The sequence below is a fragment of the Ambystoma mexicanum genome, chromosome 3q (assembly GCF_040938575.1).
Source record: "Ambystoma mexicanum isolate Mex_15411 chromosome 3q, UKY_AmexF1_1, whole genome shotgun sequence".
NCBI classification, from domain to species: domain Eukaryota; kingdom Metazoa; phylum Chordata; class Amphibia; order Caudata; family Ambystomatidae; genus Ambystoma; species Ambystoma mexicanum.
In genome coordinates this window covers 613,223,796-613,250,689 of record NC_090926.1, presented here as the reverse complement: position 1 = coordinate 613,250,689, position 26,894 = coordinate 613,223,796, and the positions used below count along the sequence as shown (strand labels likewise).

The following is a 26,894-nucleotide window of genomic DNA, read 5'->3' as shown; positions in this document are numbered from 1 at the left end:
TAACATAAGTTACATAAAGTCAACGTTACAGCAGATCCTCAAGGCTGGCGGGAGGTAAGATTTTCGGGTAGAAGTGGACCATGTGCAAAGAGTAGCGTCTTAAGGTGCTTCCTGAATGACCAATAGGATTGATCTGCTTTGAGTGCAGGTGGCAAAGCGCTCCAGTATTTAGAGGCTTCTTTAGTACACTAAACAAACGTCTAAGAGTAGCACTACATGTCCTGATGGCTCTGAAATTCGGGGGGGGAATGGCTGTCCCGAACTTTTACCACTACTACCAGGCTTCCCAGATGAGGGTAATAAAGCAATGGTTGTCGAGGGAGGACAGGAAGCACTGGACGCGCATGGATAGGGTAGTGGTGGGTGCCCCAATTGCTGAGGTCCTGTGGCTGATTAAATCCAATAGACTGTCAAGTATGCACACCTCACAGGTCACAGCCCTAGTAGGGAAAGTTTGGGATTCCTTGGTGCATCTGAAAGGGATCTCATCCATGCCGGGCCCGTTCACAGCTCTGTTCGGCAATCTACAGTTCACCCTGGGAGCTAAGGAAGCAGCCTTCAAGCGATGTAGGGAGGCAGGATGTCTTCGACTCAGGGATCTAATGCATTATCAGGAGATAAAATCCTTCAAACAGTGCAAGCAAGACTTGCCATGATGAAGAAGGATAGATTTCAATACTGCGACTGGGGCTCACACACATCTAATAAGTCAGTCGCCAATAGACAGCTTACTACCCTTGCTGTAAGCAACCCAATCAGGTGACACCCATCTGATCTCAGCGCTATATCTAATTTCTTTAGAGGGTACAGGGAGTAGCAGCTGGCCCTTCATGGGGAAACGGGAGGGAACACAGGGTCGATCAATACCAGCAGAGGAGTGGGAGTTTATCTGTGTTAACATCCCCAAGATCACCCGGTCGATTAGATTAAGGGAAGTGTTGTATAAGATGCTTCTCCAATGGCACTCCACATCAGAGGCTCCAGAAGATGTACCTGCTGGAGTGCCTGTAAGGAGCATGGGGACTGGAGCTACATTTGGTGGTCCTGTCCGTTGTTGCACCCCTTCTAGGAGTGGGTGCAGGGATCAATCAAAGAAATGCTGAATATTAACCTCCCTGTATGGATGGACATATGCTTCCTGGGCCTCTGGGAGAGGGAATTGGCACCACAAGGCAGGGCACAACTTACAGCATGCATGGTCCTGGTCTTGTGGGCTCTGCTAGTGGTGGCTAGAAAATGCAAGGACGCCCCCATGATCATGAATGGCTTTCCAAGATATGGCACATTCTGGCGATGGTGTTAACGTACCTCCGAGAGGATTACCGCAGGCAGATGTGCCCATACAATTTAAGGATTCTGGACATTGTTTATCTAAGTAATGGCGGTAGGAGCCACTAATGTTGGTTGTTGACCGAGTGGGTGCAGGGGGAGGAGGCAGTTCCTGATGGTGGAGGAGTGGGGGTTAAAGAGGATGGGACGGGGGGATTTTGTTTTAACATGTTTGAAAAGAATGCTAATATGTAAAAAAAATAAAAATAAAGACACCATATTAATGGCATAATTGTGGGGATTGTGAATAGGAAGCCCTGCTCTGAGGTTCTCTTTAAGACCAAAATGGTGCAAGACAACCCTTTAACTATATCAATCTACAGGCCCGTCTGTATCATGGATAGCAGATACTTCAAAACAGATGATGTGGAGAAAGTAAAACGGTCCACAGCCCTCTCCCGAGACCATGCTGAAAACCTCTGCCACCTTCCAAGCATAGATGGATTTGGTGGCAGGCCTTCTAGCACTGAGGAGTACATCCAGAACATCCTCCAACAAATCCCACTCCTTTTACCTCACCTTTTCAGCAGTGAAGCATGAAGGTTCAGGCTGCGGGCATACAGGAGAAGGACCCGTCCCTCCGAATTTCAAGGGGTAGGTGCCAAGGAGGGCCGATGACCATGTCAAACAACTCCAGGTACCACGTTCTCCATGCCCAATCTGGAGCAATTAAGATAATTATGGACCCCAACCTGCACAGCCTCCTGAAAACCAGTGGTTTGACAGGGATCAGCTGGAACACATAGAGCACAACAAAGTTTCACTAAACTTTTAAGGTGTCCCCGTAGAGTTGCCCGACTAGGGTATTTCCTGGAGCAGAACCACTTGCACTTCCTGTTCACAACTAGAAGAGTGCCTCATCAGGTGAAAATCACCTCCAGAACGTCTTCACAGACTGTCTGTTCAGAGCATCCGCCAATATGTTCTATTTGCTGACCAGGTGGGCCGCAGTCAGATACACGCTGTTCTCCATAGCCCAGAACACAACTACATTTTTCTCTGCATGGAGGCAAGGAGCCCACACCCAACAGTTTGTTGAGGTAATGTATAGCTACGCCCTCATCTCCAGCAGACTGATGTGCTCCCAGCAATTGGATGAGACCACATTCCACTCGCCATAAGGTCTTGAAGGTGAACTGTCTCAGCCATTCAGGCAAGCATCTGTGAATAGGATCACTTGTGGACAAAGTTGACAAAAAAGCGACCCTCTCGGTAGGTTGAGGTTGTCCTTTACAGACTTGCAAGTGACCAACCTAATATCTGAGGAGGCTATTGGCTCAAACTTTTTATGAGCCAGAGCTGCTAGAACCACCTTAAGGTCCCAAACTGGACATGTTGTGGTGATCAGTGGGTACATTCTCACCAGACACTAATATTTGACCACCTGTCAAGAGAATCCGCCTGAAGCACAAAGCCAAGTGTAACTCCTGGTATGACTCAGACCTCGTCACCCTAAAACGCAAGTGCAGGGTTGTCGAGAGGAAATGGCGTTCTTCATGTTCATCCTCCGACAAACTGGCCGGCTGCCTGCTACAAAGGCAATACCGGCTCTCCGTCCTCACCAAGAAGAGAGCTCATATCCAAGCCCGCACCTCTGCGGCATCTAACAATTCGGCTGAACTCTTTCAAATCTGCAAGGATCTGGCCAATCCCGCCGCAGTCTCTACCTCTCCTGTCCCCTCCCAGACCCTCTGCACGGCTCTGGTTTCTCACTTCATTTAAAAAACTCAGGACATCCTGTCCTCACTCTCCTCCTATCGCCTCCCTCCCCCTATCGCCTGCTCCTCCTCTGGCCCTTCTGCAGTCACCCCCCTCCCTCCTGCTCTTGCTTTCCCCTTTTCTCCGCAGAAGATGTTTCTAGACAAGTCCGATCTATGAAAGTCTCGTCGAAACAGGTTCACCCCTTTTCGTCCAAAACCATCAAGGACCACATCGACTCCCTGGCTCCTGCCCTTGCTGATTTCTGCAATCACTCTTTCGCCACGGGAGTCTTCCCATCCCCTTTGAAGCACTCCCTTGTGCACCCTCTTCTTAAGAAGCCCTCTGTCGACCCCTCTTGCCCAGCCAACTATCGCCCAATCTCCATCACTCGCTTCCTTGGCAAGCTCCTGGAGAAACTGGCCATCTTAATCTCCACACTGAATCTGTTGGTTATCTCCATGACCATCAGTCTGGCTTCAGAGCCGCCAGAAGCACGGAAACTGCTCTCCTGAACATCCGTGAAGACCTGCTCTCCAACCTTGACTCCAACGCACCCTGTGTCCTCATCTTGCTTGATCTCTCTTCTGCCTTTGACACGGTCATCCATGCCATCCTGCTCAACCGCCTCCGTGATAAGGAACAAGTTACTTAACTGTAACTGTTGTTCTCCAGCATGGGTTTGGCATGGATTCACATGATCATGAATATTCCCCGTCGTCAGGCCAGGAATCCTCGGTATAGAAAAAATCAGTATCAGTTTCGTTTCTGATCTGTCTTTCTCAGTAGTAACCAATCACTGGTCTCTGGGTCATACTGCCCCCAACCAATGACTGCCCTCTCCCTAAGCCCCTCCCCTGGCAGCCATCCTCAGATTTGGTAGCACCTGAAGTGGCAGTATGACCAAGTGAAGAGCCGCAGAGGGGTAGGCGGGAGGGTGCGCATGTGAATCCATGCCAGACCCATGCTGGAGAACAACAGTTACAGGTAAGTAACTTGTTCCTTCTCCAGCATGGGGTCTGGCATGGATTCATTTACTCATGAATATAAGAATACATAGCAGTATACACATGCACAACCACGGGAGGTGGCACAAGGCTCAATATCAAGCAAAACAACTCAACATTAAGCAACTCTTACCTCCTCACCAGGCTCACCTTAGGCGAACAGGTTGCGCAGCACTGCCTGGCCGACTCTGGACTCCTCCCGGGATTCCCGGTCGAGGCAGTAGAATCTCGTGAAGGTGTGCGTCGACCTCCACGTAGCATCCCTGCAGATGTTGAGCAGGGGCACACCAGACAGGAACGCCGTAGTAGCAGCGATTGCTCTGGTCGAATGGGCTCTCCAACGGCCGGGCAGCGGTCGGTTTGCCAACCGGTGACAGTGCATGATACAGCCGGAGAGCCATCTGGAAATGGAAGTCTTTGAGAGAGCCTTCCCTTGATTCACAGGTCCAAAGTTCACAAACAGCTGTGATGTCTTCCGGAAAACTCTTTGTGCGGTCCACGTAGAACTTCAGCGCTCTAGCCACATCTAGCGAGTGCAGAGTCCTCTCAGCCGGCAACGAAGGTGACAGGAAAGAAACTGGCAACACCAAGGGCTCGTTGAGGTGGAAGTCCGACGGCACCTTGGGCATGAAAGAGGGGTGCGTCCTCAGCACCACCCTCGTGTCGTGAAAAGTCAAGTATGGAGGCTTGCAAGACAGGGCCTGGATCTCTCCCACTCGTCGTGCAGAGGTGATGGCCACGGGGAATGCTGTCTTCCACGACAGAAACTTCAACGGTACTGAATGCATAGGCTCGAATGGGGCACCCATGAGCCTAGTTAGTACCACGTTGAGCTCCCATGCCGGGGCAGGGGCCTTCACCGGCAGAAATGATCGGAACAGTCCTTTCATAAATTCCTTCACCAGACGATGAGACCACAAGGACGCCCGTCCTGTAGTTCTGGTGTAACATGAGACGGCAGCCAGATGTACCTTGATGGAAGCATGAGATAGGCCAGACTTGGCCAAAGACATTAGGTACGGCAATACTTGAGGGGCCGTAATCCGCAGAGGGTTAATCTTCTGTGCTCGGCACCAGACAGAGAACCTCTTCCATTTGTGTCCATAGCACTTGAGAGTTGAGGATGCCCTGGCCTTTGCAAGAACCTCTCTGCAGTCGGCCGGGATGTCGTATCCTCCAAACTCTAGTGCTGCAGGAGCCAGGCCTGCAAGTTCAGCGACTCTGATTCGTGATGCAGAATGGCGCCTCCTTCTCTGGAGAGAAGATCCGCGTCCGTTGGTAGCTTGACTGGTGTGGACGCTGACAAGTCCAGAAGGTCCGGGAACCAGATCTGCCTCGGCCACGCCGGTGCGACGAGGATCATCCTGCACCGGGACCTCTTGAGCTGGTTGACGAGCCGGAGTAGCAATGGTAACGGCGGGAATGCATAAAGGAACAGGCCGTCCCAGGGGAACGAGAAATCATCGCCCATGCTCCTCGGTTGTGTAAACCTGCTGGTGAACCTCCGTCACTTGGAGTTCGCCGCCGTCGCGAAGAGATCGATCTGGGGTTCGCCCCATCGTCGGAAGAGACGGTCCACTTGATCCTGGCGCAGTTCCCACTCGTGGCACGAGCGCAGCTCCCTGCTGAGTGAGTTTTTATCCCTGCCAGATGAAAAGGTACCAGAAACATCCCTTGTGCGATGGCCCAATGCCACAGATCCTGGGCTTCTTTGGACAGGGCAGGGGATCTGGTTCCACCCTGCTTCCGAATGTAAAACATTGTGGTGGTGTTGTCGGTGCAGATCCTCACCACCTTGCCCTTGAGGGACGGAAGGAAGGAGCTGACGGCCCAGAACACTGCGCGGAGCTCCAAGATGTTCATGTGGTGAGTCTTCTCCTCCGAGCACCAAAAGCCTCTTGCGTGGAGGCCCCCGGTGTGCTCTCCCCAACCTTCCAGGGAGGCGTCCGTCGTCACCGTCACCTGGTGGGCCGGGGCTAGGAAGCCTGTTCCCGCTGTCAGATGGGCACGGACACCCCACCATCGTATCGGCTGACGGAACGTTTCGTCGAGCGAGATCCTGTCCTCGAAGCTGCCCGTCGTCTGGATCCAGTGGGCATCGAGGAATTCTTGCAAGGGCCACATCCGAAGTCTGCAATGGGGCATCAGATAAATGCAGGAGGACATAATTCCGAGGAGGGACTCGATAGACCTCACTTTGGCCACGTCCGTGGCCAGTAGACGTTGCACCTTTCCTAGGATGGTCCTTATCCTTTCCTCCGACGGTGAGGCCCGCTGCGTCACTGTGTCGAGCTGTGCTCCCAGAAACAGGGCGACTTGCAACGGGACCAGGTGGGATCTTGGAAAGTTGATGGAGAACCCCAGGTCCGTGAGCAGCTGGACGGACTTTGCAGTGTGTTCCACGGCGAGCTCCCTTGTCCTTGCCCTTATGAGCCAGTCGTCCAGGTAGGGGTGGACGTGGATTCCCTGCAGGCGCAGCCGCGCCGCCACCGGTGCTAGGCACTTGGTGAACACCCTGTGCGCCGATTTTAATTCGAACGGGAGGGCCTTGAACTGGTAGTGCCGCCCTTTGACCACAAACCTGAGGTACTTTCGGTGTCTCTTTAGACTAGGGATGTGGAAGTAAGCATCCTCCAAATCCAACGACGACAGGAAATCGCCCTCCTCCAGCTGTCCCAGCACGTGCTGGAGGGTGACCATCCGGAACTTCTGTGCCTTGATGTATTTTTTTAGCCGTCGCAGGTCCAGGATGGGACGCCATCCTCCTGTGTTCTTCCTCACGAGGAAGTATCTTGAGTAAACTCCGGATCCCCGAAGCCTCTTCGGGACGAGCTCAATGGCACCTTTCCTGAGCATCGCCCGTACTTCCAACAGCAGTTGAGGGATGTGATTTTCCTTCCTGGCCACGGGAGGAATGCCGGGGCACCTCTTCTGGTACTCGAGGGCGTGCCCCAGGGCCAGGGCATCCAGCACCCAACGGTCGGTGGAGATGGAATCCCACACGCTGACGAACTTCGTCAGCCGGCCTCCCACCGGGGTGCTTCGGCGGGGGCCCGACCCGACGGACGGTTCAATCCTGCTTGGAGGCCGCTTTGCCTCCTTGACCACCTTGGCGACGACGGCGGGATCCATCTGACTTGCCGCGTCCCCTGTAGGCCTCCTGCGACGAAGACCTTGCCGCTTGACGGTAAGTAGAGGAGCTGCTGTCGGCTCCCTTTGAGGCACCTCGTCTGCCCCCGGAGCTCCGAAAGGACGGCCGTCACTGTTGGAGCACCCCCAGTGCACGGGCCGTCTCCGTGTCCGTCTTGATCGCCTGAAGGGATTCATCAACCGCCTTGCCAAAAAGGTTGTTCCCCATCGAAGGGCATGTCCAAAACCTTGGTCTGAACGTCCTGGCGGAAATCCGTCGCCCTGAGCCATCCTCGTCGTCTCAGGCAAACGCCGTTGCCCAACTGACGGAAACCGGTGTCGGCGATGTCCGTAGCCACCATGATGGCGTGGTCCGAGGCAATCTCACCTTCCTGCAAGATTTCCAGGGCCTCAGCCCTCTTGGCATCCGGAAGGAAGTCCAACAGAGGGGCGATCTTAAACCACAACTCCCTGTCGTAGCGGGCTACGATGGCCAGGGCGTTGGCCGCCTTGATGGTCGTCGCTGCAGATGAGATGACCCGTCGTCCCCATCGCATCCAGTTTCCTACCCTCGCCGTCCAGAGGGGAGGTTAAAGTTGAGGCCGAAGCCCCCCCACTTTCTTCTTGGCCGCCGCCAAGACGACCGAGTCCGGGGTAGGTTGCGCTCTAAGGCACAAAGGGGGCAGCGTCGGGGACCCGGTACTACTTCTCGTACCAGTCCCTCTTCGCAGGAGCCGTGGCAGGGTTCTTGAGGAGGGCGAGCCCCTCATCCCTGATGTCATCAAGAAGCAGTACGGCGAGGACCGTCTTCCTTTTAGCCTCGCGCCGCTGGTAAAGGAACCCCTCCTTTTCCTCGGGGCAGAGCTGGAAGAGCTCGGATCCCCTGGAGATCTTTGCATGGAAGGATCCAATCTCGTCGGGTGGGGACGCCCGGGCAGGGGGCGACGGGGGACAAGTCCCGTCGTCGCCTCCGTCGTCATCCGTACCCGTCGTAGTCGTGTCCATGCCTGTATCATCCCCGTGGGCAGTGGTCCGGGGGGAAGGCAGAGAAGGCCGCAGAGGCGGGAGAGGAGGCCTAGGATGCGTCCTCCTCCTCTTAGGCGGTGGGCTCCCCGAAGGTCCTGGCTCCGGATCCTCCGTCGGGTCTGGCTCAAGCTCCTCCGTCGGGGGAAGGGCCAACCTAGTCCTTATCTCCGAGCATAAGGACTGGATGGCTGACAAAATGGCCGCTGCGGTGTCCTGCGGCGCCGGAAACGACGGGCGCGAGGGCTCTTGAGGAGCCTCGTCTGCATCACAGTCGCCCTCGTCGTCGCCCTCGTCGGGATCCCTCCCGATGGGCTGTGTCTCCTCCACGACTTGGATGAGCTCCTCTTCAGAGGTCGTGTCCGTATCCACGACGGCCACCACCCCTTCACCCCCTTTTTCCAACGAGGACTTCGTGGGGGTCCTCTCGATGGGCTTGAAAGACGACTCCCTCCGCGGTGGCAGGGAGACTCTGGTACCTGAGGGCACCTCCACTGGTGTAGCCTCCACAGGCTGAGCCAGGGCCGCGGCGACATCCTCAATCGAGGTCCTAGCAAGGTGAATCACGGCCAACATCACCTTCTGTACGCCCGGGGCCTTTACCTTCGAGGGAGGGTCCGAGCCTCGCTCCCCTTCTGCCGGAGTCTTCGAGATCGACCAGGGCTTCTCTAGAAGCTTTGCCGGGTTCTCGGACTTCCTCTTACCCGAGTCAGAGTGTTGGCTTGTGGTCGATGGCTCCTGGGAGGGTGCGCCCTGCCTGGCAGCCAAGGAGCCCGACCGTTCGGCGCTCCCGGTGCCCGCGGACTCGCGGTGCTTAGCCTTTTGTTGGGCCCCCGTCGCCGGGGCAACCTCACAGGACTTAGAAGACCGCTCGGACGACTTCTTCTTCTTCTCGCCTGGCGGGCTCTTACCTTCCAGCCAGTTGGCGAGACGGAGGTGGCGATCCTTCATGGTCCGCTCCGACATGTTTCCACAAAACGCGCAGTCCTTTTCCTTGTGTGTCTTGTCCTCATGGAGACACTAGAGGCATAACGAATGCTCGTCCTCCTTGAAAACGTTCTGAAGCTGGAATCCAGGGCAGGTCCTGAATAGCTTTCCGGGCGTCAAGCTCCCTTTCTCCTGGGCCATGTCCGGGGTAGGCCTTGGAACTTCTGGAATCCTCCAAAAGCGTAACTCGACGAAATCTTCACCCTTGAGGGGCGTAGAAATCTCCGAAACGGATGCCCATTGATCGGAAGTAGAAACGGTGGAGCTTGAGGCTCTTTTAACTGAAAAAATTAGAAAATCTCCCGAAAAAAGCGCGAAAACGCAGCAAAAGCTCGAGAGCTAAGCACAAGGACTCCCAACACTTGAACGTGTGGTAAAAATCTGAGGATGGCTGCCAGGGGAGGGGCTTAGGGAGAGGGCAGTCATTGGCTGGGGGCAGTATGACCCAGAGACCAGTGATTGGTTACTACTGAGAAAGACAGATCAGAAACGAAACTGATACTGATTTTTTCTATACCGAGGATTCCTGGCCTGACGACGGGGAATATTCATGAGCATGTGAATCCATGCCAGACCCCATGCTGGAGAACCTGGGTATCACTGGTCAGGCTCTAGCTTGGCCGACTTCCTTTCTCTCTGATCGGCCCTAACAGGTCCAACTTGGGTCTTTCCTCTCTGATATCTTTTTCTCTACCTGTGGTGTCCCCCAGGGATCTAACCTCTCTCCCTGGCAGTTCAGCCAATACATGGCACTCCTTACCTACCGCATTGCGACTTTATGCCCCAATTTTCAGTGCTATGCGGATGATACCCAGCTCATCTGCAGGCTACCCTCGGCCGCCTCCTCTCCTTCCCTCATCTGTGACTGTCTGCTATCCAGGCGTGGTGTGCTGCCAATGACCTCTGCCTTAATGCCAGTAAGACTGAGATTCTACTCATCGGCACACCCACTCCCTCCTTCCCTGCAGCTCTCTGGCCTGCCTCTCATGGCCCTCTTCCTACTCCCACCTGTAAGGCAAAATACCTTGTGGTCATCTTCGACTACACACTCTCCTGTCCAAGAAGTCCCAATACCACCTGCACCTCCTCAGAGGTATTCTGCCTTTCCTCACCTTCCCCCAGAAGCTCACTGTCTCCAGAGTCCTGGTTCTCTCTATGTTGGACTACTGTAACATCCTCTATCTAAATCTGCCTGCCTCTACTCTCCGCCCTCTGCAACTTATCCAGAACAGGACTGCAAGACTTGTCCTTGGCCTCAAGCCCAGGGATCGTATCTCCCCAGGACTGAAATCTCTGCACTGGCTCCCAGTGGCTGGAGGATTAAATTCAAAACCCTTTCCATTGTCCACAAGGCCGTCTGGGGGCTGCGACAGAAATACCCTCAACTCTCTCTTCCTAAATATCTTCCTTCCCGAGCTCTTCGCTCATCCGCCTCCAACTCCCTCAGGGTCAGTCGCTTCTCCAAGCAACGAGTTGGTGGTAGATCTCTCTCTTCAGCAGGGGGCCTCCCTCTGGAACAGCCTTCCTGCCTCCCTGAAACTTGAGGAGAACCATCTCCGGTTCCAGAGCACCTCAACACCTTCCTCTTTGCTTCTGCTTTCTCTCTTCCTCTCCCCTGCTGATTCCTGGCTGAAACTGCACTGGTTACATGGCTTCCCTCTCTGCTCACAGGCCCGCCCCTGCCAGTTGCTCACCTGCACTGCCTCCCTGGCAACCCTGCACTTGGAGACTGTTTCTGTATCCCTACAGTCCCCCTACCTGCACTTATGCCGGCACTTACCTTGCACTTGCCACTAGCTGGCCTTTTTTTATTCTTATCCTTCTATACCATGTATTGCACTTTCACCTCTCCCTGCACCCTCGCACCTTTCCCTTTCCCCTTCCCATGCACTTGCGCGATCTGTATGACACCTGGCCTAGTAGGATCGTTATCTTTCTTCCCCTGTTCCCCCCCATGCCTCGTAGCGCCTTGAAACACTTGTGTATAGGTGCGTTATAAATGCCATATCATATCATATCACCTGGTTCTCTGAAGAGAAGAGTAATTTATCTAATTTTCGATATGCTCTGTTAGCTGGCAGATATATATGGCAAGTATCGACCTGCACCCTCTTCTGGTCTAGATATGAGAAAAATAACAATACCTCATACCAGGGGCATGACAGGGGGTTGACATTGTTGCCTCAAGCCCAAAAACAGAACTGATACCACTTGCTCCTGTACTGAGTCCTGGTGGATTCCTTACAAGCGGTCTGAATTATTTGCAGATTTTGTTGAGCAAGGCCAAGGCCTCCTAACATTAGCTCCTCAGGAACCACACTATGAGGGCTAGTTTGTCTGGAGCCAGGTGAATCACTGACCCTCCCTGCAGTATTAACGGGCGATGATGCCCTCTACGTAACTGAATGGGCCTTTTGCTGAGCCAGGTGCAGATCGGAGAAACACAGTCTTGATGGTAAAAGAGGGTCTATTGGAATCATCCTGCATTTCTTTGGGTCCCCGATCATGTGGATAACACGTTGCAAGAGAGGGATTTGGGGGAAAGTGTAGCACCACAGACCATCCCACAGGATCTGGAATGCATCCCCCAGTGATCTCCAGCCCCTACCTGTCCAGGAGGGAAACAGAAGACATTTTGTGTTCTCCTTTGTGGCAAACAAGTCCACCTCTGCACAACCCCATGTCTTGAACACAATGTTCAGGGCTATTTGGCTCAGTTTCCACTTGTAGGATGTGGGCCGAGCCTGTTAAATCTGCCTGCTTCCGAATTGTCCTCGCCAAGCAAGGGAAGTCCAGAGAGTCATGATATAAAAACAAGCAGTGGAGCTGCTGGTTATGATCAACACTACCTCGTTCTGCATCATCCGCTTGATTGATTTCAGAGCCAACGCTATGGCTAAAAGCTCCAGATAATCTATGTGATCCTTCACCACTTTGGGCCATCTCCCATATATTGTGTGTGATCCCAGAGTAGCACCCAACCCACCCACGGATGAATCAGTTGTATTCACTACCGAATGCAGGGCTGGTCGAAACGGCGCTGTGCTTATCACGTTAGACTCTTGAGTCCACCACAGCAGGTCTTGTTTCAAGGAACTCAGGATGGATAACCGGTTTGCTTGGTTCCCCAATTCGTGGTCTCATGAGCTTGATAACTCCATCTAGATCGCGGTCATCTTGAGCCTGACCATAGGTATCATGAGCACACAAGATGCAAGGAGTAGCAGCAAATGATGGTACCACCATGCTGTGGTAGAGAAGCTGGAGAGAATGTTTTTGACTGCTGCTATGATGTCTCTGAATCTCTACTGCATAGGGAACATCGTCTCAGCCAGAGGGTCCCATTTTATACCCAATAGCACCAAGTTTTGCAGGAGAGAAAGTTAGTACCAATCTGTGTGTTCTTTGCTATGAGCTGTTTGAAGGACAGGTGTCTGTCGATGTTGAACCCAAGGGACTTGGCGGAGGTGTTCAGTGGGGGTGTGAAGCCCTCAAGGTGCATAGCAGAGATCCAGGACTGGATGTCCAGGTGTTCAGTGTTGTTAGTTAGCAGTAGGAATACAGTCTTGGAGGGGTTGACCTTCAGGTAAGCACAGGACGTCCACGACTGGATCAATGAGAGGCAGGCCTTGAGCCTGCAGATGTCTTCGATGGAGGCTATCTTGACGTAGAACTGCATGTCATCTGCATATTGGTGGATGTTGTATGGAGCAAGGAGGGATCCAAGCAGTTCCATGTAAAGATGAGGAGATGGGTAGGGTTGGTGATCTGGAGGAATCCATTTGTACAAACTCGTGGCGATCAGCAAGGCACGATTTGAACCACCTGTGGACGATCTCGCTGATCCCCAAGCAGCGATGTAGATTGTCGGTGAGTGTCTGGTGGTCTACTGTGTCGAATGCTGCTGAGAAGTCGAGAAGAACCAGGGGCACGGATTGCCATCAGCAAAGATTTTAAGGGCCTCATCGATCACCTTGATGGTAGCTGTTCCTATGCTGCATCAGGGTCTAAATTGTGAGGAGCCAGGAATGAGACACAGACAGTGACCTCATAGTTTTGACTATAAACCTTTATTCAAAATAAAATGGGGTTGTGAAAATGTCACTCTAGCCCTACTCTTTCCCTACCTCAACCAAAACTCAAGGTGTGTCCAGTGTCAAATTGTCCAAAAACAAAATATCCTGTGTCAGAAATCCTATCATAGCCCTCACATTCTATAAAACAATGCTAACATGTGATGGGTAATGTCTTCGGCCTAGTAAGTGCCCAAACATTCAAGTTCAAAATTAAATGTAGAACTCCAACACAAAAGTTCCCAATGGATAAAGGTCACAGTTCCAGGAGACAACTCACTTCCCCAGGGTTTTCCACTTAAACTTTGCTTTCAGTTTTGATTTTGCCTGGTGTATTCTCCTGCCAGGACGTAATGTGATTTGTTTTTCACACTGCAAGCTTGACTTGGTTCTGGTATACTTTTTCTGCCAGGGCTTTTCATATGTTTTACCTCATACAATTGCAAACTTGCCTTTGCCTAATTCACTCTCCTGCCAGGCCTTTTAATCTGATTTGCTTCATACAACTGCAAACTTGCTTTTGCCTGGTTTACTCTGCTGCCAGGGTTTTTCATCGGATTTGCTTTGCACTATTGCAGACTTGCTTTTGCTTGGTTTACTCTCCTGTCAGGGCTTTTCATCCTATTTAGTATATACAAATCAAGACTTTCTTTCACCTGGGTTACTTTCCTGCCAGGATGTTTCATCTGATTTACTTCATACAATTGAAAACTTGCTTACGCCTGGTTTACTCTCCCTGCCAGGGTTTTTCATCTGATTTACTTTATACAATTGAAAACTTGCTTTCAACCTGGTTTACTCTCCTGCCATGGCGTTTCATCCGATTTACTTTATATAATTGAGAACCTGCTTTTCTGTCGCATTTATCTGATTTACTTTCTATAACTGCATACTTGCTTTTCTCCCACATTTATTCAGTAAACCCCTTTGGGGTATTATTGGATTTCATATTCCTTCTCATTCACTTCATACATGTTTGTCTTTCTCTGGCAGCGTTGCCGAAGCGCTCTGTGTCATATTCTCTCTCTTTAGTACTCATTGGTGGTTTGTTGCGTCCTTCGGCTCCTCCACGATAGACAGGAGGCAGCACTCGGGTGTCCCACCTCCACCTTGCAGCCTTCCCGGCTTCACCGTACAGCTTCCACGTACTTTGCGGCTCCCATTTTCCTCTGGGCTCTCGCACTGTGTTTGGATGGCGGTCATGTTTGGTCCACGTTCCCGTGGCCGCTACGAAGTTTACTCTTCCTTCCCTCTCGTGTTTACCACATGGTGAACCGGCCCCTGCAGTCCTTTGCCTCTTGCCTTCCTCCAAAGCCTGTCGGCTCCATGGTTGTCTTGACGTCCTCTCGGTCCCTCGGTCAACGCTGAAAGGGCTCAACTTCCCCAGGCAGCATTCTCTGGCTCCATGCTGGGTAAAGCTTTTAAATGCTCTGGCACCTATTACAGGCTCAAAAACACTAGAGTCTCTGGTGCTTCTCATCCCTGGTTATCTGCATTCATCGATTCAGCCTCCACGTGCCAGGATTTTTAGATGGGAGTTATATGCAGTTCTTGGTGTCTTGTGTATAGAGTATTGGAAGGTGTTACCAGTAGGGAAATCGGCACAATAACCGATAAAGGCATCGGAAATGAAAGGGGTATCCCTAGAAGAGAAAGGGGAATACCATGTATCATCCGATAATGTATCATCCCTCTGAGGGCCACCACCCCCACCCACATGATCCTCCCTCATATAGCCGCCACCAGGGTGAGATCAGGTAGTGGCTTCCATCCCCTGGCCACATGGGGAGAGGTTTCCCCAGGATAAGGAGTGATGACATCATCTAATTTAACACAAAAGCCAGATTGGTAGGACTGAAGGAGGTTGACGGATTCAATGTGTTGGAGGAGTTGCGTGGCTACTCATTTCTCAAGGATCTTACCTAGGAAGGAAAGATGGGTTATGGGGCAGTATTTGCTGAGGTCGTCAGGGTTTAGTATTTGTCCATTCTTGAGGGTCAAGGGGAAGGTGCCTTGAGAGCTGTTGATGATTGTGAGGTAAGGGAGGAGTGCTCCAGTCAGAAGTGTCTTGAGTACAGCGGCAGGGAGGATATCCTCTGCATATGCTGTGACCTTGAGGGATGCTAGAATGCAGTAAGGCCTTCCATATTGAGTGTCTTGAAAGTTGACCAGGTGGTTATGGTTTTGCTAGATGGGACGGACATTAAGCCGTCAGTTGTAGCATTGGTGTGTCTGTGTAGGCAGATCTTATTGATGAAGAAAGAGTTGATGGCAGTGGCTTTCTAGATGGTGTGCGGTATAGGTGGGTCGGGCAGAGGGTTGATGTAGTGCTTGGCGGCTTTTTCATTGGCCTTGGATATGATGTGTTGGTAACAAATGTTTTCCTTGGCAGTGGTGATCAGTCGTCTCAGTGTAGCACAGAGTTCCTTGAGCAGGGCGGGGTCAGATGCGCTAAAAGATTTCAGCATGTCCTGCACAAAAGCTTTTGCCTTTGCCAACCCAGCTTTGAATGCCACGTCATGCTCTATTGGCAAGTCTGTGTGGAAGTCTCTGATTTCACTCCACAGCTTTTGACTGGCAGTCACCAATAAAGCCTCAGCATTAGCCTGACTGAGGTGTAAACCAACGTTCAGATAAATCTTTTTACTGAATGATTCAAGTAGCTTAGCACCTTTAAATAGACAAGAATCTGCTGAAGGTACTGAGGAAGATGACCTGTAAGAAGGTTTGGAATTAAATGATGCTGCTGCTACCACCATGGAATGCAGCTGTGGACATGAAGATAATGGGATAGTTTCACACTTAGATGTCTCAACCAGATGTCTAGACCCTTATTTACTGATGGAGTAGAGTGGTTTTACCTACAACATTTTTGCCACTTCTAACAAATACTTCTGCATTGTAATGCGAGAATGATTAGTCACCCTTAAAGATAACATTCCTGCCTAAAACAACCTTCCGGTTGTAACTGTTGAGGTGCCAGGACCCCAAGAAAAGCACCAACCCCTCCATGCGATCATGCAATGCCGTGGCCAAGGATGGCATATCCTCCTCGTACTGTTCGCCAGAGTCTTGGCATGTAGGAGATGGCTTTAAACTGAGATAAATCCCTTGCTAGAGGATCTCTAAGTGGGAGCCAGTGTCTGAGCACTCTTTGGCTGTGTAAGAGTCAGAGCTGCCTGAACTGGCTGAAGAGGCAGCTGTACTGGAGGCGGTGGTGTGGGAGAGGAGGCGTAGGTGGCCTTACACACACAGGCTTCTGCCTGGTAGTCTAGTTGCTTTTAGGTGCCCTCTCAGGCCTGTGCCTGTTATTGGAGAAGTCGCGCCCTTCAGACCGACATCCGGTCGTACGACCAGCCGGCCCCTCGACTTTCAAACTAGTAGGAATCGAAGACGCCTTGGTGCATGCACTGGTAGCCTTAGAGGCCTCAGGTCAAGAGCCGGGATGATTATCTCGTTGACCCCTGTCAGCGGAGAAACTCCAGGAAAGATGTCATGAAGCTGGCAGACCCCATAGGGTTCTCCAGAATATGCACATGCATGAAAGTCCATGGCGGTGCAAATGCTTGAGCATTTGTATGGCAGAGATGACGAGAGGCGGCGGAAACGCAAGTTGCAATGCACCCCTCCTCTATGTCATACAAATGAATGAAAATGGGGGGTAAGATAAGGAAGATGAGTAAAAGATTTTACAAATCTTTTTATATTGCGTCCACACAAAAATGAGCAGCACTGACTTTTAAGCCCCTCTTCCCTCATAAGGCATGTTCTTGAACAATGACATTGTGCCAACTGAGTTCCTGAACGCTCCTGCTCGTATACCAACAGCTTGAACATTCTGCGTTTCTTTACAAAGTTGGGTTTTACCTGTGTTTTTAGTTAGTTATTTGCATCGTTTAGTAACTTGGACACACTCTTTCAGAGAGATGTTTTACTTTCATCTTTGGGCCTAGAAGCAGCCAAAGCAGCTACATTTTCTTTAGATGGGCCTGATCCAGTTCCACAGAACCCTTAGGCCCTGGATGGTGTACCTTGCTTGGGATATTTACAATCTATCCTACATAAAGCCCTGATTCTTGTCAGACCCTGACTAGGCTTACATTTTGTTTCTGTTGTGATGAGTCTACAGACACCATATACAGATGTCACAAGTGTCCATGATAGAAAGTCGTTGCGCACTTGTCAGAGGCTTTTTACTCATGTTGATGAAAACCATTTACAGAAAAACCACTCAAATTCAAAAAGATAAAAAAGAATTCTCAACCTGCATGACAGTTGGAGTCCAAGACTCTGAAGGCATTCCGAAGTTCCATTACTGTTGCGCTGGAGAAGTAACTCCTGGGCATGTAGCAGGGGGTTGTTACCCATATTCGAGGAAGCATCACTTCAGCGGAGTGTCACGACCAGGCGCCCATGCCTTCCCGTGGGCGTGAATGGCACCACCAAGCACTGTGTGTCTGTGGATTACAGTTGCCATGGTCCAAGCATGGCAGCTGGACTTCGAAGATAAAGAATTTGCATAGGAGATGGTATCCATAAGAAATACTGGATACAAAAAAAAAAAGCACATTCATTTTTTTAAACGAGAAAGGAATAACATGCACTTGAAAAGTGCTTCTGGTGTATTCTGTATCGGCAGTGAAAGTCTCCAGCTGTTGACCCCAGGGATCACCAAGTCTTCGTCCTTTACTTATGACAAATGAGCAAGGTTAACTTAGGGGACGAAGAATCATGTTAAGTAATTTTCAATAAGTTTAAGGTGGTATAGCATCCACAGTGTCCCATTTTCAAAGTGCACAAGGGACGTGACGCAGGCCTGCAGTTTTTTTAAAAAATACATGTCAGTCTTAAGTCTTATTTTAATATTATTCTGACCGTTAGTAATAAAGCAACCAGAAACAAAAACACCATCCATTATATGTATTTTTAAAATACTATTACCAAATTATGAACAGAATGCTGTGAAGAATGTAAGGAGATTATTACACGTCTCATCTATGTGGTCACAAATACTTGGGTATTGCTGATACCACATGACGGCTAGTGTCACTTCACACACTCTCAATAGCAAATAACACAAAATAGCTTTGCAACTGCACAATACCACATGGATTTAAATCCAACTGTTTTAATAAAAAAACATCATCATGCTCCATTACCTTTGGAAGAGTGGGAATTTGCTTTAATTTTTCTATTTTGGATCAAACGATCTCTGTATTTGAAAATAAGTGTTTCAGTTTTGGACAAGCTACATCAGGAGAATACCATAAGTTATGAAATGGTTATGTAGTGACCAAAGTGTGTAAACTAAGACCTATGATCCCCTTGGTAATGGTTAAAGGGACACAAATCGTGAGTGCTTGTCAAATAAAAAAAATCAGGCATGTAGATGTATGCTTCATTATTTGTGAGAAGTTTAAGATTGGTGTAGAGAAAGATGTTTCAAGAAGATAGCGCAACAAGTATGATTCTTGCTATTATCAGTGAATGCACAAGACAAAAATGAAACTCCAACCAGCATGAGTAGCTGGTACTTCAAATTTGGGCTATTAGCATATTAAAAGCAATGCCCAGCACGTCATCAATCCCTAGAATTCAAGGACTTCAAACAAACAGCAGACAAAATGAAGAAAATATATAACATTCCATCTTTTAATATTTTAATGTTAGCTTCTTCCAATGCGGCATTCTTGGAGGGTGAAGGGATAAAACATTTTCACTATACTTAGCATGATACTTTTCTTTTAAAAATCAACTGTGACACTGTCCCAAAACCATAGAAAGACTATACAGCAACAGAATTTCAATCAGCATATCTATTGCACATCATGAAGGAAAAAATGTCCTTTGCCTTGCAAGTTTCCGCAGAAAATGTAACTGGTTGATTATGCAATTTCATATTGCAGAAAGCAAAATTCATATTGATGTCCATACATACAATGGCTAGAATTTGCTTTGTCTTTGCAACGACATTTGGAAGCGTTTGACAGAAAATCTTTCCAGTAGACGGTTGTGATGTCTCCGTGGTTAAGAGTCTACCAATCATATCGTGGGTGTTACCCACTCAAAGACAACAAAGTAAACTGTACTGAGTTCCACGTGTCTTGAATATGTCCACAAAAGAGGAGGATGAGGTCTTCTTCATGACCAGCACGAACACTGTGATCCATGTATTACAGGGATGTATTTAATATGTGACAAAAGCATACCAACATGATGGTAATAAACACCAATCTTATTGCACATGGTGTCTGGGCGAGGTTTGAAAACACTGCAACGTGTGATGAAAATTTTGTACATCCTGTTTTTCACTCAGCCCTTTTTTTAGACAGTTTTATGTAGCAGCAATGTCAATCGACATACATAGGAGAGCTGGGTGTTGTTGGCATTTGATCCAAGATTCTACACACATATGTTGCAACATCCACTGCACGCTCTTCATACATCAAGATAAAGGTATGTTTCTGGAACAAAAGCAGAACATTTTTTGTATTACATAAAAACGATATTCCTCTATTAACAGAATACAAATAAAAAACGACGATTTAAATATTATCAAAATTCCTGTTCGATACATTATTATTCTATACTATATTTGTCAAAGTTCAAGCTCGGTCGTTAATCTGAATTCAATGTTGATTAGTTTTGCAACTTTCAGAAGGATTGGTATGTAGTCATAGGGATTTGTGCCAAACGGCTAGCATCATGCTGCTACGATAATAGATATGTCATGTATATATCTTCCTCTCTAAAAACAGTTTTTCTGGAGTGCATTACAAACACTTTTACCACATCAGTGGTAAACAAAATACGATTTGTACAAAGAAAGTCAAATTAAGTTAATCTAGCAATTCAGTAACAGGGAAGACATTTTAATATTTGGTAAAGTTCATCAAGAAGGGCCTGAGCAATTGAAACCCTACCCCAATATTGGGACAGTTTACAAGAATAAGAGCCATGGTTCAACAGATTAGCGCATTTATGAGGACACAACAACTCCTTCACTGGAGCAATGGAAGTAGGGGAAGAGGTGTAGTAGAGAAAGTGGCTCAGAATCAGAAATTACACTTACCTGTGAGGTCATCCCCAAGAACACTTATACAAGTCTCCACCAAGTGGCTCCATCATGGTATACAGAGTGCTACGGGGAGGCCAGGTGGACAAGTGCCAGGGGAATGTAAAACCTTGTGTATAGGCGCCATACAAATGTCCAATAAATAAAATGCAGAGTGCACAAGGGAAAGAAGGACCACGTGCTAAGTGCGGGGAAGGGGCTGGAAGGGCTCAATAGGGGTGCAGGCCCAGCCAGGCTAGTGATGGGGAGGGAGCCCGGTAGGGCAAGTGCAGGTAAGGGGGGGGGGGGGAGTGGTCAGGGGAGACCAAGTGCTGGGGTAGACTGGTCGAGAAGGGCCTGGTACCCTGTAAGAATCCAAAGGAGCCAGGCAGCAATTAAAAATGAGGCCCAGGGGGACATTAGCTACAGAGGGGGAGAAGGAAGGAGGAAGAGAATGGGAGGGTCATGAGAAGCTTCCGGAACTTAAGGAGATCCAGCTCAAGTCCGAGAGGGGCAAGGAGGCCATTCCAGAGGGAGACACCTGCGGAACAGAGACATCTACCCCCCACTCTCTGCTTGGAAAAGCATCTTATCTGCAGAGAGTTGGAGCACGAAGACTGGAGGGCTCTAGCAGGGAGGTATTTAGGTAAATAGAATTGGATGGAGCGTGGTACCAGGCCCCAGAAAGCCTTGTGGATTGATTATGCAGAGAGTCTGGAACTTGATCCCTGAATCAACCAGGAGCCAATGGAGATATTTTAGGGCTGGAGAGATGCGGCCAAGGATAAGTCCTGCAGGCTTATTCTGGATTAGTTGAAGGGGCAAAGGGAGTATTTAGGCAAAGTGAGGAAGAGACTGTTGCAGTAGTCCAGCCTACAGAGGGCCAGAGCTCTGGAGACATTGGGCCTCATTACAAGTTCGCCGGTCCGGAATGCAGTGATTCCGTGACGACGGTGATACAGTTTCTGCGTGTGCAAGGTTGCGGAAAGAGCGGCCGATTACGGTCTGTCGGTCGCGCGCACCACACGGACGGTGTCACCGTCACCACGTAAACATCCACGGAAATGGACATACCGGCCCCACAAGCAGTGTAAAAACCGTGTCCACGCCGTCCTCACAGACACGGAAGCGGAAATACCATGACCGCGAAAACCGGAACGAGAGAACCGGCCATTATATAACCCACAATCAACTGCCAATCAGAGTCAGCACAGGCTAAATCTCCACACTGAGAAGCTAAAAAGGAACACCACCCATGGCAGCCAGGATCCCTGCACAGAGACAGCGCAAACAGCGCTTCAGGAGGCGGAGCTCACTGTACTAGTGGACCACATTGTGCAGAATGCCGAAATGCTGTTCAGCGCTGACCAACGCCGTGCAACCCAGCAGCGTAGAAAGGAGGTGTGGGAAGAAGCTGCGCAAGTGCACAGCTTTCGGCGTCACAACACAGAGCATGAAGGACTGCCACAAGAGGTGGGACGACCTCAGACTGAGGGTGCGAAACTTAATTGCTGCACACCGGCAGCCCAGCAGTGGTACAGGTGGAGAGCCTGCTTCACCACTGAGACTGCTGACATGGGAGGAGCGCTGCTGCAGTGTCCTCCTCCTTGAGGCAATCCATGGAATTGGCGATGCTGAGGCAGGAGTGAGCCCACCTGCAGATGCTGGTAAGTGCACACATTTCACTGCCATATGAGTACTTGTTGAGGCTAGGAGTGCCCCAAAGGACCCATTGACAACCCCCCCCCCAGTCAGTGCAGGAGTGCCCCAAAGGACCCATTGATAACCCCCTCCCCAGTCAGTGCAGCAGTGCCCCAAAGGACCCATTGACAACCCCCCCTACAGTCAGTGCAGGAGTGCCCCAAAGGACCCATTGACAATCCCCCCCAGTCAGTGCAGGAGAACCCCAAAGGACCAATCCATGACCCAGACGATAAGCAACACCTCAACAATACATGGCCATCAACAGTCAGATGCGTGTAAACGCAAATGGTCACTGATCAACCTGTCTGATGCATGTGATGGACCCATCAGGTACCACCACACAACAAATAGCATACCCTCTGTGTCCCCACAGCCATTTCAAGTGATAGTGACAATGACCAACAGGCGAGGCACCTGCACATGGGTGACCCAGCACCTCTGCCCAGGAGGAAGACGCAAGCTGCTCAGCAACTCAGCCACCAGCTGCATCTGGTATGGATGTACCAGCCAACACCACCATCCCCACGCTACCTGCTGCTACACAGGTGCCACGCCCACCCATCATGCCCACAGAACCCACCCCTGAAAACATCTGCACTGCGGAGGAGGCTGCAGGCAGTGACAATAGTGCCCCAGCACTACAGGCTGATGTAGGGCCACATGGGGAGGTGCCCAACCTGGATGACCTGTCATCCCTCCAAGACCTCCAGTTCAGCCCACCATCACTACATAGTCCAATGAGGTCACCAACCCCCTCCATGGCTAAGCTTAATGCTCGCATGCAGCGGATGGAGGATCAGCAGGCCACCCTTACCAAGCTAGTAGAAAGGCAGCTGGAGGAGTCCAGGCTGCAGCAGGAGGAGGCCAGGCTGCAGAGGGAGAGTTATAGTGCATCTGTGCGTCAGCTCTCCAGGTCAATTGGATGCTTTGCCACCACCATTGTGACCCTGGCACGCCATGTCTGGGAGGGCAACAACAACACGACCAGCATAGCGGAGTCCATGTTGCTTGCCCAGCAGGCATATCTGGGACGTTTGCCAACTATGCCAGCAACAGTGCCATCCACAAGCACCACCCCATCCAGCTCCACCTCTGCCAGCCCACGGAGGCGCTCAAGTCGCCTAACAGGGCCCTCAGGCAAGGATGCCCATGCGCAGAAGCGCCTACGCAAATGATGCCATGTGCATTTGGCAGTGCAGGACACATACATGGACAAGAGGGTGTAAGCAGGTGGGTACGTTTGGGTGATTGGGGAGGTCCATTAGGGGGTTAGTAATTTGGGGCCTGGTTGGGGGTAGGTACGTTTGGGTGGTGGGGAGGTCCATTAGGGGGTTAGTAATTTGGGGCCTGGTTGGGGGTTGGTACGTTTGGGTGGTGGCTGGGCACAGGTGTACAGCTTCCCTACCCAATGCACGTTCTTCCCTGTTATGTTAAAAATATATTATCATTGAGAAAATCATTTATGAGTGGACATCCATCATTTCATTTGCAGTCCATTTATTAACTGGCATCGTCATATCCATGCAATGCTGTCAATGTGCAGTCTCTCAAAAGTAAATACGAATTAGTGTATCCCGTGCTCGTTGGCCATCTTGTGCACCCCCAGGAGGAGGTGGAGCCATCCCATCCCCATCCGCATCTTCATCACCATCATCATCATCATCATCATCATCATCATCATCATCATCATCGTCGTCTGTGTCTGGGGGCAGCTGAATGTTCCTGCGCAAACACAGATTGTGCAGCATGGCACAAACAAGCGTAATTTTGCCCGTCTTCACTGGGCTGTAGAGCAGTGATCCACCAGATCTGCTCAAGGAGCGGAACCGGGCCTTCAGTAGTCCAAATGTCCTCTCAATCATGCCACGTGTGCGGACTTGTGCCCTGTTGTACGCCTCCTCATGCCTGTTCCTTGCCCTCCGTACAGGCGTCATCAGCCATGGCGTGAGTGTATATCCAGCATCACCTACATGGGATGTAGATATGGGGGGGACATGTCAGTGTTTGTTGTATCATGTCTTCATCAGATACAGTGCAATCTTGTGTCATTGATCATTCATCCACATGTGCCAAGCAGTGGTTGGACCGGTGGGCGATTACCATTCCTGGGTCATTGTTGTCGACGTTGGCATCTGGAGATTGACCAACGAATTGATGTGCATATGTAGTTGCCCCTGCGGGAAATAGTGGTTGTTAAGTATGGCATTGTGCAGTGATGTACACACATGGCAGAGTCAATCAATTGACTGATGATGTTGTCGATGCAGGATGTCTCATGTGCAGGCATCATGTGTATTGGGGGGGCAGTAGTGCATAGTGTGGGTGGATGTATTGAGTGGCTCCAGTTGTATGGGCCTGTGGTAGTATCGGTTGTGTGTCTCATGTAGCAGGGTGTGTACGGGCACACTGTGGCAACCTGTCATGTGTAGCTTTGTGATGTGTGGATTGTGCTGACTGTTCACTACATGGGGGTTAGGGGGGTGATGCATGTGCAGTCGCAGCAGCCCACTCACATAGGTCATTGCCCTGGACACACACACCCCCCTTCCACAGGGCCTGTGCATTGGCAGTTGTAATCACTCAATAGCCATGTGCTTTGTCCAGCGTAGCGTTCCATGTACCGTGTCAATGTCGAATTCCACAGAACCATTGAGTCACGTGTTGATCCCAGGAAACGTGCGCAGCAATGTGTTATCACTTGTCCGGCATCACATACCATATGTACATTCAGTGAGTGGTACAGTTTCCTATTGCGGTACACCATCTTGATAGCACGTGGTACTGTCAACTCTATGCAGTCTAATGCACCTATGCAATTTGGCATGCCTGCAATGGCATGGGAGGCCAACTTGGTGGCAATGACCTGGGCAAGGGTACAGGGTAGGGCTATGTTCCGACACATGGCGCAACAGGGCATCCAGTACCTGTACCAACATTTTTGAGAAACAGGGTTGTGAGAGCCCGTGCAGCTCACCAACTGTGTGCTGATAAGTTCCGGTGCCAAGAAAACGCAGTACCGACACCAACTTCAGGAGGGGGAGGGGGGTGGGGGTGGCAGTGGTGATGTCAATGTGGCTGCTGATGTCGTCCTCTATCATGTTGGTGATGTACATGATTGTTGGACGGTCCAGCGGGTATAATGTGTGGATCTGTCCTGGGGTCAGGTTCCAGAGTGAGGCCCTGATGCGTGGTATTGCAGGCTGCCTGCAGGGTCGTGCCGGCTGGACAAAAGGGTTTGGCATGGGTACTGGGTTTGCTAATTTCCAGACCGCACCTCCTCCTCCTTATCCTCTGCACCATTACTGCCATCATGTGCATTGCTGCCTGTGGTTCAATAGCCCCAGTCCCAATGCTGCTAGAGCTTTTGCCTGCATAGTTCTGTTTGGAGTTGGCCTGGGTGTGGCCCTTTTGTAGGCTCCCAGTGGCCTGCTGGGTCCAGCTGGGCTCATTTGGTGCACATGTGGCCTGATTCAGCTCACCAGCACTGTTTAACGTCATGTTCGCGGTGGCGGCGATACCGCCACTGTGTTCATGGATTTTGCGCTATTTTTGTGGCAGTGTTTCCATGTCAGTGATTCTCGTAATGCTCGCGGTGTTACGTATTGCCGGTAACGGGGGGTTTCCATGCAGGCCAAGTTTACAGGTGCCTTGCGGTTTATGGTGGTGGTATTTCTGGGTTAGTAGGACATAATTTGGCGACTGTGGAAACAGTGCCGGTATGGTTATACCGGCAACATTAAGAGTCCGGACCGGCAAACTCGTAATGAGGCCCACTGAGTTTCTGAGGGAAGGTGAGGAAAGGGAGAATGCCTCAGAGGAGCTGGAAGTGGGCCTTCTTGGCATGGTCTGTGATGTGAGGAGAGAAGGAGAGAGAGGACTAGAAGAGGAAACCAAGGCTTTTTTCCTCACAAGAGGGTGAGGGGAGGGGGCTCATGGAGGGCGGCCAGAGAGTAGGAGGGAAGGAGGGAGCTGGGGTCCCAATGAGAAGGATCTCCGTCTTACTGGCATTACTGCAGAGATCGTTAGGAGCACACCATGCCATAATATAACCCACCTCACAGCTTACAACTTTCTTCAAAAAACGCTGTGAACAGAAGACAAATTACTTCATAAGAGACGTAATCAAGGATAGAGCATTGTGGGAAAGTATAATTCTTATCTTTCATTCGCTTATGCAGATCCCCATATTTCAATACATTATTATCACCTGAGCATTATTACCAAAAGAGCATGGAGGGTGTAGAGCTGAAGAAACAATGCATGCTTTTAAGCAGAAAGGGATCAAACTGATATCCCTGATACACTTGGTATCAGTCACGCTGTTATACTCTGCACAGTAGTATTTTATGAAGAAATGCCCAGAAGCCTTTGTTTCCTGATCCCCACAAGAGGAACATCCTTTATTGTGGGTACAAAATCCATAAACCCACAAGGACAGGATCTTCCGCCACTTCACAGGTACGTTTTATTGAACCAACCTAATCTTTAGTCCAATTGTATTCATATATTTTTTGCATAAGCCTTGTTTTAGGGGAAAGATACCAAGTCTTTCCATTTCAAAGATGAACATATGGGGTGTGTTTTAACAGTCTACCCATTCTTAAGCAAGCTGATGGTGGTAGAACAGGGAGCAGTGAGAGTAGAGTACAGAGAGTTGTAGTGCTTCTGAACTGCAGACAGCAAGGAAGATAGGAGTCTAGAATGTTGTGTGAAGATTGGGGATTTCTACTTCCATTTTTACGGGAAGCAAATACCCATAAAATCTGTTACATCTAGTGGTGAAGATGGTGAGCAGATTGAGGAATGTTGATGATAGATGTTCGAGTGGCCAGTAGGACTGGAAGACCTTGATAAGTAGTGACTGTGCAGACCTTTATATGTTATAACATT

General features: G+C 50.2%; 1 protein-coding gene across 4 annotated transcripts in view; it reads right to left on the bottom strand.

Annotated features, from left to right (window-relative positions):
• Positions 1–18,884: 18,884 nt before the first annotated feature.
• The window catches only part of MAP2K4 (mitogen-activated protein kinase kinase 4), a 1,243,547-nt gene continuing 1,235,537 nt past the window's right edge, over positions 18,885–26,894 (bottom strand). For all 4 annotated transcript variants that reach the window (XM_069654511.1, XM_069654508.1, XM_069654510.1 and 1 more), the window contains one exon: positions 18,885–19,710. In XM_069654511.1, the coding sequence (XP_069510612.1) occupies positions 19,597–19,710 (114 nt within the window). In that variant the 3' untranslated portion in view covers positions 18,885–19,596. The remainder of the gene's footprint in view (positions 19,711–26,894) is intronic.